An 18,240-nucleotide genomic window follows, 5' to 3' on the forward strand; every position below is an offset into this window, starting at 1 on the left:
TGTCAGCTGTACCCCAGAAAGCACTCCTTTCTTCGTCACCTTACCTGCCATACTTCGAGAGACGTTGGTATACGCTGCACATTGGTATAAATTGGCAGTGCTACAGTGTTTTTTCTTTCTTTTGGTGACAAAATCCTTTCATAATCAGAACAGTAAACAGAAAAACCCAGAGAGAAGGAAACAAAAGAATGAGAGAGTTAACATGCTGAATGACTGAAATTTGTGAGTGATCAGTAGAAATGAGAGAGACTGGGAGCGTACAGGGTATGTTATCACACTGGTAAAACATACATGCACATACACACACATTCTTTCCCTCCCACTCTTCCCCCTTCACACACACACACACACACACACACACACACACACACACATAAAACACAGCCACACACACACACAAACACACACCATAAATGCACAAAAACATTTACACACACACACACACTGCCATGCACAATGATTGTTTTCTGAGTTAAATATAACAGATGCAAGGACATAATTTATGTAGAATAGAGATGATGCAATTTGAGTTTCTTTAACTGTTGTGGTTTATGGCAATGTAAATTATATCATAATTATCAAGAGTGTAAAACAACCAAATTCTGAGAACTAACAAAAGGTGATTACACCAATGAATCAAATAATCAATATCCTTTGATAAACTTTTAAACTGATTTAAAGCAAAATAATAATGATCACTCTGTGTACCCAAAGCGGATCTCTCTCTTTCTCTCTGTCTCTGTCTCTCTTCCTCTCAAGTTCTCTTTGGAAAACAAAGGATATTACCAGAACAACATGTACAAACTAGAAGAATACACATCAACATCACAGGCTGATAACAATATATTTGAGGACTGCTTAAATTTCAGTGACACTTGCGATTTCAATATTGACACACAAACATTCTCTCTCTCTCTCTCTCTCTCTGTGTGTCTCTGTCTCTCTCTCACTCACTCTGTCTGTCTGACTCTCTCTCATTAACTCTATCTCTCTCTACCTCTCTGTCTCTGTCTATTTCCTCTCTCTATCTCGCCCTCTCTCTCAGTTTCTCTCTCTCTCTCTTGTCTGTCTGTCAGTCTGTTTCTTGTCTGTCTGTCTACCTCTTTCTCAAAGTGCCACCCCCCCTCTCTCACTCTCTCTTATGTGCACAGTTTCAAGAACATTTGAACTTCAGTCACACAAAAGATTTAATCATCATCCGCACACTGTATAAACACACAGTATCCTTATTGAAGTATCAGTGCAAGTTGTAATGACTAAGTGCTAATATGGTTATCATACTATTATAGAAGGGTAAAGTTTCCATTTGCCTAAGTAGTTTCAGAATTGCCAGCTGACGGGCGTAACAACTGAGTGGTTAAAGCATTGGACTTTCAATCTGAGGGTCCCGGGTTCGAATCACGGTGACGGCGCCTGGTGGGTAAAGGGTGGGGAATTTTACGATCTCCCAGGTCAACATATGTGCAGACCTGCTAGTGCCTGAACCCCCTTTGTGTGTAAACGCATGCAGAAGATCAAATACGCACGTTAAAGATCCTGTAATCCTTGTCAGCGTTCGGTGGGTTATGGAAACAAGAACATACCCAGCATGCATACCCCCGAAAGCGGAGTATGGCTGCCAACATGGCAGGGTAAAAACGGTCATGCACGTAAAAGCCCACTCATGTACATGCGAGTGAACGTGGGAGTTGCAGCCCATGAACGCAGAAGAAGAAGAAGTAGTTTCAGAATTGCCAGCCAAGTCTACCAAATCCATTCTGACTCCTTAAAGACGGAACCCTTCTTTCAATAGTCACTAGTCACTGCTTTCTCACCACAAAGCAGCCCAAGTACCCCCTTCATGCCACAAACATCTCTCCCAGACTATGATAGACACCTTCCTTCCTCCTAAAATACTTCACCAGGAACATCTCTCCCAGACTATGATAGACACCTTCTGTCCTAAAATACTTCACCAGGAACATCTGTCCCACACTCTATGATAGACACCTTCCTTCCTCCTAAAATACTTTACCAGGAACACCTGTCCCACACTCTATGATAGACACCTTCCATCCTCCTAAAATACTTCACCAGGAACATCTGTCCCACACTCTATGATAGACACCTTCCATCCTCCTAAAATACTTCACCAGGAACATCTGTCCCACACTCTATGATAGACACCTTCCATCCTCCTAAAATACTTCACCAGGAACATCTGTCCCACACTCTATGATAGACACCTTCCATCCTCCTAAAATACTTTACCAGGAACACCTGTCCCACACTCTATGATAGACACCTTCCATCCTCCTAAAATACTTCACCAGGAACACCTGTCCCACACTCTATGATAGACACTTTCCATCCTCCTAAAATACTTCACCAGGAACATCTGTCCCACACTCTATGATAGACACCTTCCATCCTCCTAAAATACTTCACCAGGAACACCTGTCCCACACTCTATGATAGACACCTTCCATCCTCCTAAAATACTTCACCAGGAACACCTGTCCCACACTCTATGATAGACACTTTCCATCCTCCTAAAATACTTCACCAGGAACATCTGTCCCACACTCTATGATAGACACCTTCTGTCCTCCTAAAATAATTCACCAGGAACGCCTGTCCCACACTCTATGACAGACACTTTCCATCCTCCTAAAATACTTCACCAGGAACATCTGTCCCACACTCTATGATAGACACCTTCCTTCCTCCTAAAATACTTCACCAGGAACGCCTGTCCCACACTCTATGATAGACACCTTCCGTCCTAAAATACTTCACCAGGAACATCTGTCCCACACTCTATGATAGACACTTTCCATCCTCCTAAAATACTTCACCAGGAACACCTGTCCCACACTCTATGATAGACACTTTCCATCCTCCTAAAATACTTCACCAGGAACATCTGTCCCACACTCTATGATAGACACTTTCCATCCTCCTAAAATACTTCACCAGGTACATCTGTCCCACACTCTATGATAGACACCTTCTGTCCTAAAATGCTTCACCAGGAACATCTGTCCCACACTCTATGATAGACACTTTCCATCCTCCTAAAATACTTCACCAGGAACGCCTGTCCCACACTCTATGATGGACACCTTCTGTCCTAAAATACTTCACCAGGAACGCCTGTCCCACACTCTATGATAGACACCTTCTGTCCTAAAATGCTTCACCAGGAACATCTGTCCCACACTCTATGATAGACACTTTCCATCCTCCTAAAATACTTCACCAGGTACATCTGTCCCACACTCTATGATAGACACTTTCCATCCTCCTAAAATACTTCACCAGGAACATCTGTCCCACACTATGATAGACAGCTCTAAAATACTTCACCAGGAACATCTCTCCTAGACTCTATCACAGATAGCTTGCTTCCTCCTAAAATACTTCAATGTCAACTTCATAATTCAGAAAAAGAATTCAACTGAAAGAAACTGTGTCAGAATATGCTTTGTGTGAATGGCAGCCTGAAAACATGACACAAGTGATGCATTTTTCAATCAAACATTCCTTTTTGCTTAGTATCTTAGAAAATAAAACATCTACTGGAAAAAACAACAACTTTTTTTCCAACTTTTAAAACCATACTGACTGATGACCCCCCTCACCCCACCCACTCCTTCCAACCCTGGGGAAAAAAATCACCATACTAAGGTCTGGGTTTGCCCCATGCACAACACACACACACACACACACACACACACAGACAGACATACACACACACATACACACGTACACACACAACACACACACACACACTCAACACACACACACATACTCTCATGCACACACATACACACACCCTCATACACACACACATACACACACTGCCGCCATACGTATATAGTAATTTCTTTTCCTTCCCTCGATTTTTCCCTACCCTCGTCTAATATCACTTTTAGTGAAAAGACGTTAAACTAAAGAACAAACACTGTGGGCAAAGCTACCTCTGTCAAGCAGGCACCCTCTCTCACACACACACACACACACACTGAGGACCAACCCACCTCTGCGCAGCAGACACCCTGAAAGCCTCCTGCCACATCCCAGGGGCATGGCTGGTGTTGCATTCTACGATGAACTCCTGCAAGGGGGAGAAGTTGGACTGCTCGGCCCGGAACTCCCACGTCAGGTCCACCTCCATGTCCCCACACGACGCCATGCTCACGTTGTACGGAGGGTCCGGGGGAGCTGAACACCAAAGAAGGGAGGTAGGAATGAGTGAGTGAGTGAAGAAATGAATGAATGAATCTTTATTTTCAAATGGTAGAGGTCCACCTCCATGTCCCCACACGACGCCATGCTCACGTTGTACGGAGGGTCCATGGGGAGCTGAACACCAAAGAAGGGAGGTAGGAATGAGTGAGTGAGTGAGTGAAGAAATGAATGAATGAATCTTTATTTTCAAATGGTAGAGGTCCACCTCCATGTCCCCACACGACAGCCATGCTCACGTTGTATGGAGGGTCCTGGAGAGCTGGACAGCAGGGAATGAAGGAAGGAAGAAATGAATATATGAATCTTTTTACCAACAGTTCCCAACAAGTTCACATTGGTGGGATGGTCTGGGCGAGCCTGACACCAAGGAATGAATGATTCAAGGAACAGGTTTCAGTTTCAGTTTCTCAAGGAGGCGTCACTGTGTTTGGACAAATCAACATACCATACATCACACATCTAAAAGTCAAATACCTGACCAGCAGCATGATCCAGTGCCCTGATCAGGCGTTGAGTGCATGCATGTATATATATATATCTGTGTACCTGTCAGAGTCCATTTTTTCTACTGAATTTTGCCAGAGGACAGCACTTATGTTGCCATGGGTTCTTTTTCAGTGTGCCAAGTGTGTGCTGCACAGAGACCTCAGCGTATCACCTCATCTGAACGACTGGACCCTCAGTTTGATTTTCCAGTTAAACTTGGGACAAAGGGCGAGACTGAGATTCAAACCCACATCCTCACAGACACTGTACTGGCAAATAAGCGTCTTAACCATTCTGCCACCTTCCTCCTTGAATGAATGAATTAATGAATGAATAAATCATTATTTTCCAATGATAAAGATATCAGCACAATGGCCAACTTACATATCTGCCATTGTTATAACAAACACACAGTCATACACATAAAAATATTTATAAATATACGTATTTGTACTCAGTACCTGTGTAAGAATAATGCAGAGCAAATCCCATGGAAAAAAAAAACCCATCGCTAATAAGTTCACAAAGTTACAGCAAGTAACACACAATACAATAAATTTTACACTTACACACACCTTACACATACACACCTTGCACACACATTACACACACCTTAAACACACACACCTAACACACACCTAACAAAGGACAAGGAGGGTGCAGGGTTGGGTTGTACTGTTTGGAGTTGCAGGTATGGATGAGAGCCATGGATAGGCACTTGTTTGTCATGTGTATGGGGTGGGGGAGGGTGTGTGTGTGTGTCCATGTGTGTGTGTGTGCGCGCTTACACATGCACAAGCATGCACATGCATCTGTGTTTAACCACAACATAACAATCTCTAGGAAACATATTTTATTCAGATCCAGAACACACACACACACACACGCACACACACAAATGAATGGAAAAATCTGCAAAAGGAGAGAACATATTACATCAGTTCTTGAAGAAGTATATGTGAGAAAAATAAATGAATCACCAGAATCTCACTTGAAAACTATAACTAGTTTATCAATAACTACTTTACAACTCTTCACAGTGGATGTTAACCTATCAATCATGCTCACAGTGTCAAATGCTGCTGTTTGGTATCTCATCACGTTTCCCTCCATGCACACTGAAGAGGTCTGCAGAAACTCAGGGATTTCATGGAAACAAATACCACAACAACTCACCTTTCACTTCCAGTGTCGCTGACGCTTCATCCTTGTCCAAGTCGTTGGTTGCAATGCAGGTGTATTCTCCTGTGTCCTTGCTGTTTGTCGTGTTGATGATCAGCTTCCCGTCCTTGGTCCTCACCTGCCAGCAGTCAATGTTCCATGCTAAAACAGTGTGCTCTGGCTGGGGTCAGGCTCACAAGCATTGCTCTTGACTGGACGACAAAATGTTTAACACAATGCACACAACAGCAGCCTGTACTGCATGTACACACCAAGACGCACTGCGAGATCAGAAAATGGTTATCAACAGTGTTCTCTGACAGTAGTAAATAATACTTAACCATTTCTTCTTCCTTGTTGAGATTCAACTGACCAAGTCCATACACAATGGGATAACAGCTGCATGAGTGGTTTATCATTTTAAAACTAAACCTCCTTTTTTCATTTACTGGAGGACATACCTTCAATTCATCTGATAAATCTGTCCCATTCAGCAGTCTCCATTCACTGAAGTACACAAACCAAGGAGAGGACTGGGCCCCACCTTTCTATGCTGAGCCCTAGATACAGGTTAACCTTTAACCCATTCAGCCCTGTGCCTGAGCACTGCCCTGGCGTCAAAATTGGTTTCATTAAAATGATGTACATGTTCCTACATTGAACACCACAAGTAAAGGGAACTAAGTGCTACAGTATTTCCAGCTGTGTCCCCATATGCTAATTTTGGGGAGAAAGAAACCCTATCAATTTCAGCATATTTTCTTCGTTTTTCCACCTCAGTATGCCAGGGGAGGCTGTAACTCCTTGGGGTTGAATGGGTTAAGCCAACAAACCATCAACAGGAAAATGACAACGGCTTCTCACCCTTGGGTCAGAGATGTCCACCTCTTTGCCGTCTTTGAGCCAGATGTATCGCAGCCTTTCCATTTCCTCACCATCTGTCACCGCCCCGCATGTGAAGACCACATTCTCTCCAGCGCTCACTTTCTCGTCCTTTGGTTTAGAACTGATCTCTGTCTTTGCTGAAACACGACAGAAAACGTGGCTTGTAACAGTCAGGAGATAAGCTTCCCAATGCTGAGAACCAACCAGTTAACTTATTTCATGATTGTGTTTAGCTCATTTGCTCAGTTTTCTGCTTTACAGTGATTATGACTGAGCAGCCTTTGTAATGATGAGTAAATCACTTCATTCATTAACTCTCTCCGGACAAAGGAATGCTCACACATTCCTACACAAAATGTATTCGGATTCGGACGAAGGAATGGAATAGCATTCTCCGAAAGTAAAATTCCATCATGCGCTGTACACATGATTTTGTGATTAGCCAAGCAGAGTGCACTATTCTGGGTCACTCCACAATCGAACAGTATGATTGATCAGCCTGGGATGTGTGGCCTGTCTAGCACACACGCTGACAAAGTCACTGACCAGTCATCTGCTCGCGTGCCAGCCTGTTAGCAAAGCGGGCTCTTCTCAGAATGTTGTGAAGAGAACAAGGCAGTGACGGCAACGTTTTAGGGTTGCCAAAATACTTGAAATGCTACAAACTGAAGGGTCGAACACTGAAGAGGTGGATGATGACGAAGAAGAAAGCGAATTTAATGCAGAAAGCGAGCATGGGTATGGTGATTCGGGGTGAAAAATTGGCAGTATTTTCTACATATGGCAAAACTGTAAAAATAAGATGAGAAATTTGATTTTTTTATATGTAATAGCTCAACACGTAATAAACCAGTTCTGAAAGTTTCATTTTCTTACACAGTATTTTTTGTAATTTTTTTTCCAAACCCTTACAAATGGGCCGTCTGTGGGGAAAAGCAAGGGAGAAAACTTGTCATCCCGAGTGAGCTGAAAGCTGCAGTGAGAACAAGAGCACTTTTCCAGAAATGCTTACCCTGATTGTTATTTTTCAAATGAAAGTTACTCTCTTTAGTCTTTTATATGTGACGTAGCTGTCTCCGCCTTTTTGCTTATCTAACAAAGCAGCATATATTTAAAGATTTCATATTGAGTAAAACATCAAACTAAAACCAATATTAATTCAGTGCAGTTTTCAAAAAATCTTTGTTACAAGGAAAATGTTCTTGGACAAAATGGTACAATGATAAATGTTTCATTTTCATTGACACTCAGACCCACTGTTCCATGCATTATATCACAATACAGACAAATAAGAAAACAAAGAAAGATGTTTGTTCTCCATTCATTCACAGTCTACAGAGTTCAAATGTTCATTCTTAATTTGATTACAGACTGTTAAACACAATCCTGGTGATCTTAGACATAAAAAGTATGTTGAAATGCAATGATTGAAATTGCCTCTTATCTTAAAAAATCAGGCCAAGACTTAACTTCCGCAAAAACAATAATTATAACAACAAAAATCCAACAGAACAGAGAGAGAGAGAAACATACAAAACAGACAAATACAAAAAGATAAATGTAACAATAAACAGCCAAATAGCCTATACAACATGAACAGCTGGCCAACAAGGAAAACTCCATGTCATGTGCGTACTTCTGACAACCAGAGACCCTTCAGCCTCTGCTTCTCCAAAGCGGTTCTCAGCAATGCAGCGATAGTTGTCAGAGTCCCTTGGAGTCACATCCTGCAAAGAAGGAAAAAAATAAACAACTAAACAAATGAGACAAGCCAGTTATTCATTTCAATCAGACAGAAAAACAGTCTCTAAATCCATGTATCATAATGAAATAAAAAAACCAATAAAATTGCAAATCCAACTCTAACCATTTTTTCTTAACTCATTCTACCCCACAGCTACATGCCTGCTACATCTCCCCTGCACCAGCACTACATGAGACCACTGCAGTAAAAAATTGGGTAGGTCACTAAAATAGTGAAAATTCAATGGAAAATTGTTGATTTAATCGGTCAAATAAAGCTTTGTTTTTGTGTTTTCAGAATCAGTAAATGGCTGGGTTTTAAACACCAACATATAAAGTAAAAATAACACATCAAACATTAAAAAACGCATAAATCGTCCATCGTAACGGTAGCATACAGATACATGATAGCCGCGTCGGTGTGCGTGAGCGTGTGTGCATGGGGGAAGGGACAAAGGCGACCATGTGTGGTCTGGGCATGTAAATCACAAGACACAGTCTCTCATGCACTCACACATGCAGGCACATACACACACTCCAGTACCCACAAACACATGCTGACATTCTCTCACTGTCTCTCTGTTACAAAACAAGCCAGTGGCTCACCGCAATCTGCAGGTCTCCATTGGGCAGGATCTTGTAGCGGTCGTCCAGCAGGTGCTGGTTGCCCTTGTACCACCGGACCTTGGGTCGGGGTTTTCCCACCACTCCACATGGGATGATGATGTCTCTGTCCTCCGCCACTTTCTGCTGTGTCGGCTTGCTCACGATTTCTGGCTCCAAGGCTGTGGAATGAAACAACAAACATTACTTTCTGCTGTGTTGGCTTGCTCACAATTTCTGGCTGTGGAAAGAAACAACAAACATTACTTTCTGCTGTGTTGGCTTGCTCACAATTTCTGGCTGTGGAAAGAAACAACAGACATTACTTTCTGCTGTGTTGACTTGCTCACAATTTCTGGCTGTGGAAAGAAACAACAAACATTACTTTCTGCTGTGTTGGCTTGCTCACAATTTCTGGCTGTGGAAAGAAACAACAGACATTACTTTCTGCTGTGTTGGCTTGCTCACAATTTCTGGCTGTGGAAAGAAACAACAAACATTACTTTCTGCTGTGTTGGCTTGCTCACAATTTCTGGCTGTGGAAAGAAACGACATTACTTTCTGCTGTGTTGGCTTGCTCACAATTTCTGGCTGTGGAAAGAAACAACAGACATTACTTTCTGCTGTGTTGGCTTGCTCACAATTTCTGGCTGTGGAAAGAAACAACAGACATTACTTTCTGCTGTGTTGGCTTGCTCACAATTTCTGGCTGTGGAAAGAAACAACAGACATTACTTTCTGCTGTGTTGGCTTGCTCACAATTTCAGGCTGCAAGTCTGTGGAAAGAAACACAGACATTATACTACAGTCATTTCTTAATAGCTTCCTAATTTTTCTGATAGATGTGCAATCACCAAAAGCTAATCCAAGTTTGCTTCTCTTATTTTATTTATTAAAATCAAATTACAAAATTACTTGTGATTTGGACAAGAAAATTGCCTGTACTGTACAATTACTTTTTTTTTTTTTTTTAAATGCTGTGTAAATTCTAACTGCCTTTATGTTGTTGGAACTTATGAAACAGTTTGTTTCATATGGACATACTTTATGGTGTTAGTTTTTTCTCATGAAACTGTTTGATAAAGACAGATGTAAGATGTCATTTTTTAATGCATGAAACCTGTTGATTTGGTAAGGTACAGATTTTAAGTTGTTACTTTTTTCTCATGAAACTGGAATGAAAAAAAAATCTAAGATGTCACCTTTTTACATGAAACTATTTGGTATGGACAAATTTGAAGATGCTACTTTTCTCTTTACTGAAATGGTTTGGAATCGCTGAATTTGAAGACATTACTTCCCCCCCCTACTGAAACAGTTTGTTTGGTAAGGGCAATTCTAAGATGTTATCTTTTCTGTTCCATCTTCAGTGTGCTGTCAGTGGTTTTACTCCAACACCATTTATTCTGATTTTTCAAAGCACACAAACAAGCAAAAAGCTCATTTCTGTCCCACCACCAGCAGTCCACAGGCACTTAACCCATTCCATCCTGAGGAGTTTACAGCCTCCGTAGGCTTCCATGCCATCATGATGCAGAAAAAAAAATACAGAAAATATATTGCTTTTCCTCCAAATTACATGTGAACACATGCAGAAATACTGTACAGGCTAGTTCCCTTTCTTTGTGCTTTATGCACATGCAGAAACGTGAAAACCATTTTAACCAAAGTTTGACGCCAGAGCACTGGTCCGGTGCTGGGCTCAATGAGTTAACAGTTTCAGGGGGTGCCAACAAGCCACTCACCAGAAGATACCCTGTAGTGCTGTAGAATCACTTTAAGAGATATTCATTAATCTGTTCTGCTCCTGGATGTGCAGAGGATATCAAATCTCACATCTTTCTTTTTTGTTCCCCCTCAGTAAGTTGTGCAGCAGTAGACTGGAAACATCTGGACAAGGCAAAGACACTGTCTACAACTACTTTCTCTACTGACCTGTAGCCTGTAAACATCTGGACAAGGCAGAGACACTGTCTACAACTACTTTCTCTACTGACCTGTAGACTGGAAACATCTGGACAAGGCAGAGACACTGTCTACAACTATTTTCTCTACTGACCTGTAGCCTGGAAACATCTGGACAAGACGGAGACACTGTCTACAACTACTTTCTCTACTGACCTGTAGACTGGAAACATCTGAACAAGATGGAGACACTGTCTACAACTATTTTCTCTACTGACCTGTACACTGGAAACATCTGGACAAGACGGAGACACTGTCTACAACTACTTTCTCTACTGACCTGTAGACTGGAAACATCTGGACAAGGCAGAGACACTGTCTACAACTACTTTCTCTACTGACCTGTAGACTGGAAACATCTGGACAAGATGGAGACACTGTCTACAACTACTTTCTCTACTGACCTGTAGACTGGAAACATCTTGACAAGATGGAGACACTGTCTACAACTACTTTCTCTACTGACCTGTAGACTGGAAACATCTGGACAAGGCAGAGACACTGTCTACAACTACTTTCTCTACTGACCTGTAGACTGGAAACATCTGGACAAGGCAGAGACACTGTCTACAACTACTTTCTCTACTGACCTGTAGCCTGGAAACATCTGGACAAGGCAGAGACACTGTCTACAACTACTTTCTCTACTGACCTGTAGACTGGAAACATCTGGACAAGACGGAGACACTGTCTACAACTACTTTCTCTACTGACCTGTAGCCTGGAAACATCTGGACAAGACGGAGACACTGTCTACAACTACTTTCTCTACTGACCTGTAGACTGGAAACATCTGGACAAGGCAGAGACACTGTCTACAACTACTTTCTCTACTGACCTGTAGCCTGGAAACATCTGGACAAGACGGAGACACTGTCTACAACTACTTTCTCTACTGACCTGTAGACTGGAAACATCTGGACAAGGCAGAGACACTGTCTACAACTACTTTCTCTACTGACCTGTAGACTGGAAACATCTGGACAAGATGGAGACACTGTCTACAACTACTTTCTCTACTGACCTGTAGACTGGAAACATCTGGACAAGGCAGAGACACTGTCTACAACTACTTTCTCTACTGACCTGTAGACTGGAAACATCTGGACAAGGCAGAGACACTGTCTACAACTATTTTCTCTACTAACCTGTAGACTGGAAACATCTGGACAAAGCAGAGACACTGTCTACAACTTTCTCTACTGACCTGTAGACTGGAAACATCTGGACAAGATGGAGACACTGTCTACAACTACTTTCTCTACTGACCTGTAGATTGGAAACATCTGGACAAGACAGAGACACGGTCCATCACTACTTTCTTTACTAACTTCATTATCCTCTTTTTCTTCTTCAGCCTCAACTTTGTGAAGAGGCTCTGAAGCGCCACACAGAAGAATTGTCATCCAAAAATATTTTATCATTGTCTTAAAGCCTGACCTCTGTTTGTGAAGCCCATTAGAATTAAACTTTCCCAGCAGTCTGTGAAGAGTCTTTGAGGCATCGCACAGAAGAACTGTTCACCAGAACTGTAAATAATTGTATTTTATAGTATTGTATTGTATTACTCCTTTTTGTCACAACAGATTTCTCTGTGAGATTTGGGCTGCTCTCCTCAGGGAGGTCGAGTTGCTACACTGAGAGCGCCACCTTTTTTTTCTTTTTTTCTGCCTGCAGTTTCATTTGTTTTCCTATCAAAGTGGATTTTCCTACAGAATTTTGCCCAGGACAACCCTTTTGTTGCTGTGCGTTCTTTTACATGCGCTAAGTGTATGCTTCACACTGGACCATTTCATTCAAATGACTGGCGTCCAGACCACCACTCAAGGTCTAGTGGGAGAGGAGAAAATACTGTAGGATTCGAAACAGTGCGCTCAAATTCTCTCACTTCCTTGGCGGACGTGTTACCTCTAGGCCAACACTCCACTCCACTCCACTCCCATTGTCCTAAAGCCTGACTGCAGTTTGTGAAACCCGTTAGAGCCAAACTTGCCCAGAGTCTGTGCGTCACTCACCTTCCACCTGCAAGAAGACGTCGACCCACTGATAGCCGTGGATGTTAGACACGTTGCACTGAATGACCTGCGAGTCGTCCTGGGTCAGGTTGGTGAACACCAAGTCATCACCACGAAGCTGACGATTCTTGGCTCGGGGGACTTCTGAAAAGTTTCATAGTTATGGTTAGCTTCTGTTTCAGTGGCGAGGAGGTGTTACTTTGTTTCTTGATTTACCTTTTTCCCTCAAGGCCTGGACTAAGTAGGTTGGGTTATACTGCTGATCGGGCATCTCTGTAGCAGATAAGGTGTTGTGTTTATGGATTTGTCTGAACGCAGTAACGTCTTATTGAGTAACTGAACTGAACTCAACAGAGGTGTTACAGCTTGCAGACCAATCTATAAGCTACACCACATCTGCTTAAAAAAAAAAAAGAAGAAAAGGTCTGACCTTCGCATAAACCCAACATGGTGAATAGGCCTTGAGAGCGAGTTATGATGACAAATGTGTATGTGATGGTACAACACTTTGCTGTGATCAACAATTGTTTGGTACTGTATGGTGTTTTTTGATTGCATAATTGTAGTCAGTGGGTGGAGGAGTTATTGTGTGGGAGTCAGTGTGTGTTTGAGAGAGTAAGAAAGAGCAAGAGAGAGTGTGTGTGTGTGTGGCAGGGGTGGGAGTGTGTGCATGCCTGTATGTGTGTATTTTGCCTGTGTGTATGTGTGCATAGAAATGTTTATGAACAGATTTTAGACCTGTACAAATGATAAGTAGTATGTCAATCATGTATTGTGTATCATGTAAGAAGTAAAAGTTTTCTTATTCAACGAAACATGTACATAGTTTTCTCACTCAATCAAACATATACACATGTGCTATAAAGGTGTTATTAACTCAACTAATGATAAAATCTTCTTGCAGTTTAATATTCCTGTTATCTGATACAAGCAGTTAAACAAAAAGACCCAACACAAGCACAGAATCAAAATATTGATTTTTGATTTTTTTTTATCATTTCTTAACAAAAACAAAACAACAACCTTTTGCCATCAGCAGTTAGGAATATGGAAATACTCCAGTCCATGTAACCATCATCACAAGAACTTGTATAGTTAGAGATTAAAAAAAAAATATATATAAATAAGCTCAAAACACACACACACACACACACACACACACACACTTCATATTCCTGAAAAGAAAATCACAGTAATAATTGATCTTTTATTCATAAGTTGTACTAAACAGTGGAAATGCTTTTACCTTCAAGAGGCAGACCATTGATGTACCACTGAACCTTTGGCTTGGGAGTGCCAGACGCACGACAAACGACTGTGACATCATCTTCCACACCAACTTTCATGTCCCTTGGTCGTTTTTTCCATCTTGGATATGCTGCACACATGATAAGACATGTACATGCATGTTTGTTTGCTCTTCATTTTGGTTCATTTGTTTCCTTTACACATAGCGCTAAACCTTCTGTGGACTGGAAGCAGAAGACTGTGGTTAAGTGCCGAGATAGTACTTCGGTTTTTTTTGTTTTTTTTTTTGTGAGAGAAATCATCACTCACAACTGAAAACAGTTCATGTCAAGTTTTTTTTTGTATGTTTTCTTTTTTTCTTTTTTTTGTGAGAGAAATCATCACTCACAATCGAAAACAGTTCATGTCAAGTATTTCTCTTTTTTTTTCTTTTTGTGAGAGAAATCATAACTCACAACTGAAAACAGTTCATATCAAACATTTCTTTTGTTTTCTTTTTTTGTGAGAGAAATCATATCTCAGAACTTGAAACAGTTCATGTCAAATACTAAAATCTTAGGCATGGCCTAACCTTCCAGTCTGTTCTGATAATCTACTAACTGACTGCAAACAAAAGAGGAAAACTAAAGTAGTTCCAATTAAACTGGCTAAAAAGTCAATGCATCTTCTTCCTCTCTCTCTCTCTCTCTCATGATTCAGGAAGGCTGCCACCATTGTGAAAAAGCTTGACTGGAGAATCTGGCAGGACAACTACTGAACTGAAGGTGAACCAGGTACACAGGCTAAGCACCCTCATGCATGGCAGAGATCAGAGAAGATAAACTGAATATTCAGCCTCGGACGATTCCTTGGCACATCACAGCAACACAGGGTTTCATCTACCGAGATGGTGAGAAGAAAGAAGGAAGGTGGCAGAATGGATAAGACGCTCGTCTGCCAATACAGAATCTGTGAGGGTCTGGGTTCAAATCCCACTCTCGCCCTCTCTCCCATGTTTGACTGGAAAATCAAACTGAGTGTTGTGGTTCAGGTGAGACAGTAAACCAAGGTCCCTGTCAGCAACATGTACTTGGCGCACTGAAATAGAACCCATGGCAACAGAAGTGTTGTCCTCTGGCGAAATTCTGAAGAAGAAATCCACTCTGATGGGTACACAGGTATCAAGACCTTACTAAGCGTGTTGGGTTATGCTGTGGATCAGGCATCGGCCTAGCAGAAGTATATGGATTTGTCCTGATGCAGTGATGAATCCTTGAGAAACTGAGACTGACACTGAGAAGAGAGGCAGGCCAGAAGCCTGAAGTCAGTCAATTGTCAGCCAGCAATGTCCCTCATGGTTAGGCAATGTCCAAAGAGGGAGATGGGGCATATACCTAAAGACCTCCTGCACCGCGTCTACAGACTAGCTGCTGTATACCTGCACTAACCTGCACTGCAGAGACATGTGCAAAAGTCCAGATCTGTGCAGTCAGTTTAAGTTTTTCAGTTTCAATTTCAGTTTCTCAAGGAGGCATCACTGCGGTTGGACAAATCCATACAAGCTACACCACATCTGCTAGGCAGATGCCTGACTAGCAGCATAACCCAACGCACTTAGGCCTTGAGTGCATGCAATATTATTTGTGTACCTACCAGAGTGGATTTCTGTTACAGAATTTTGCCAGAGGATAGCATTTTTGTTGCTTTGGGTTCTTTTTCATTGCGCCAAAGTGTGTGCTGCACATGGGGACCTCGTTTTATCATCACTTCCAAAATACTAGAACCTCAGTTTGATTTTCCAGTCAAACTTGGGAAAAAAGGGCGAGAGCGTGAACTGAACCCAGAGCTCATGACTACTGTATCTTAACCATTCTGCGACCTTCCTCCAGTTGCTTGATGACAGAGCACACTGGAGACAGAATGCACCAGATGGTATCACGTTAGCTGAGGGACAGTGAGTCACACTGATCCTGCACCACCAACTTGCCAAGTGCCATGTCTCACCCAGTACCACTACAGCACTGATGACTGGGGACGTCTTGTCTGTACCTATCATCCTACCACACTTGCTTCCTTTTCCACTTTTCACTGCCTGTAACATGCCAATGTTCAAGTTTACCACTGAAGAACACCTCTACATGGACAGAAGACACACAGACAGGCAAGACCAGGTGATTACACAGACTCAATATATCTACAGACACAAGTCAAAATGACAGGCACAATAGACAGTGGTTAAAGCGTTGGACTTTCAATCTGAGGGTTTACCACTGACAAACACCTCCACACAGAGAGAGAAGACACACAGACATCCAAAACCTGGTGATTACACAGACTCAATGTATTTACAGACACAGTCAAAATGTCACAGATTGTACTGCTTACTGATGGCTCTGCTTTTTGATTGCAGTCTGCTGGAATTCCTTAAAATAGGCAACAGATCCACTGTGAAACAACATAAATCCTGGTAGCCTCACAAGAACCAAGCCTACCAAATGTGACTTGATCAGCTCAGAAACATGCATGTGCATCCTGCTTTTTGTCCGACAAAGACACAGGCCAAAACCTGTATTCTCTCCCTTGTACAGACAGCATGGCATGTCTGACAAAGAAAACTAAAACAACAATGCCGCATCTTGCTCACATTCCACTGTCAGCTTGAAGGTCTTCCTTTTGACTTCATTGTGGGACGGGTTCTGTCCTGAGCATTCGTACTCCCCGGCATCCTCGGCCTTCACGTCGCTGATGATGAACTCATGGTCGTCAACACTCTGCTTCATGCGGTCCTCGTCCAGCCGTCCACCATCTGACCTCCGCCAGCGAACTGTGGGCAGTGGGCTGGACAGAGTGACAGGGTGGGTCAGAGAGACACAGAGAGAGAGAGAGAGAGTGTGTGTGTCTGGGTGTGTATGTGTCTGTGTGTGTATATGTCTGTGTCTGTGAAAGAGAGAGACTGAGAGGGTATTTTTTTAGCTTCAAGGTCAGCTTTACCATGTTTGATAATACACACGTATAATCTGAAGTGTGTCTGATAATGTGCAGGCAAGATTCTTTAATTTAGAAGTCCTAGAAGCATCTTTTCTCCCCCACTAGACTGATAACACAAAATTGCAAATTTATATTTTTAAAAACTTGTAAAATCAATGGTATAAAGTAAAATCAATGGTAAAAAGCAAAAGAATTCAAACAGTCTAATTCATGTTGGTTTGAAAAAAAATCATATCTGGCTCATTCCTTTGTGGGCATTTTGAAGAGGCACTATGTTATCATGATTCAGTAGCCCAGCCTATGAAAAACTTTTAGCTGATTTGCAAGAAGATGGATTCAGTAATGAGAAATAGACATTAATCAGTGCAGATGGAAAGTATAAATTAAGCAATTGCATGACCAACCATTTAATGATTTATACACAAATCCAAATTAATTTTGGATAATATGAGAGAGCAGATTGCCAGAACACATACAACAGCTAGACTTTCATAAGGCTTATCCATACACACAATTCTAAGTGAATGTGCACAAGAAATGCAATGTTTGATATCACCACAAGATAGTTAAGAGCACACTGACATCATCACATGACAGAGTATGAATGCTATCACATGTTGTTCTGACTGCATATTGGTAGGCAATGTTTGATGTCACCACAAGACAGACAGGAACATGCTGACATCATCACATGACACAGCATTTCAAAACACAGGGACTAGGGTGCTGTTACCTGATGGATTGGAAGCTGATGTTGAATGCTAACGCATTTCAGGTTCTAACATGAAATGAAGGTCATCATACATAAGATCAAGAGACACACACAAAGAGTACTTCCACATGCATGCACGTGCATGCAAACACACACACACACACACACGCACACACACACATACACACAAACACACTTAAACACCTTCACACAGCAGATCAA

General features: G+C 41.9%; 1 protein-coding gene across 4 annotated transcripts in view; it reads right to left on the reverse strand.

Moving 5' to 3' along the window:
- The window catches only part of LOC143284610 (neuroglian-like), an 87,334-nt gene that overhangs the window by 37,763 nt on the left and 31,331 nt on the right, over positions 1-18,240 (reverse strand). For 3 of the 4 annotated variants that reach the window (XM_076591448.1, XM_076591445.1, XM_076591446.1), the window contains exons 6-14: positions 16,963-17,156; positions 14,338-14,469; positions 13,092-13,235; positions 9,115-9,293; positions 8,402-8,492; positions 6,745-6,902; positions 5,896-6,019; positions 4,023-4,206; positions 45-74 (exon numbers count right to left, since the gene is read on the reverse strand). In XM_076591448.1, the coding sequence (XP_076447563.1) occupies positions 45-74; positions 4,023-4,206; positions 5,896-6,019; positions 6,745-6,902; positions 8,402-8,492; positions 9,115-9,293; positions 13,092-13,235; positions 14,338-14,469; positions 16,963-17,156 (1,236 nt within the window). The remainder of the gene's footprint in view (positions 1-44; positions 75-4,022; positions 4,207-5,895; positions 6,020-6,744; positions 6,903-8,401; positions 8,493-9,114; positions 9,294-13,091; positions 13,236-14,337; positions 14,470-16,962; positions 17,157-18,240) is intronic. The other variant, XM_076591447.1, reaches the window with a different exon arrangement.

Source organism: Babylonia areolata, chromosome 8 (assembly GCF_041734735.1).
Source record: "Babylonia areolata isolate BAREFJ2019XMU chromosome 8, ASM4173473v1, whole genome shotgun sequence".
NCBI lineage: Eukaryota > Metazoa > Mollusca > Gastropoda > Neogastropoda > Buccinidae > Babylonia > Babylonia areolata.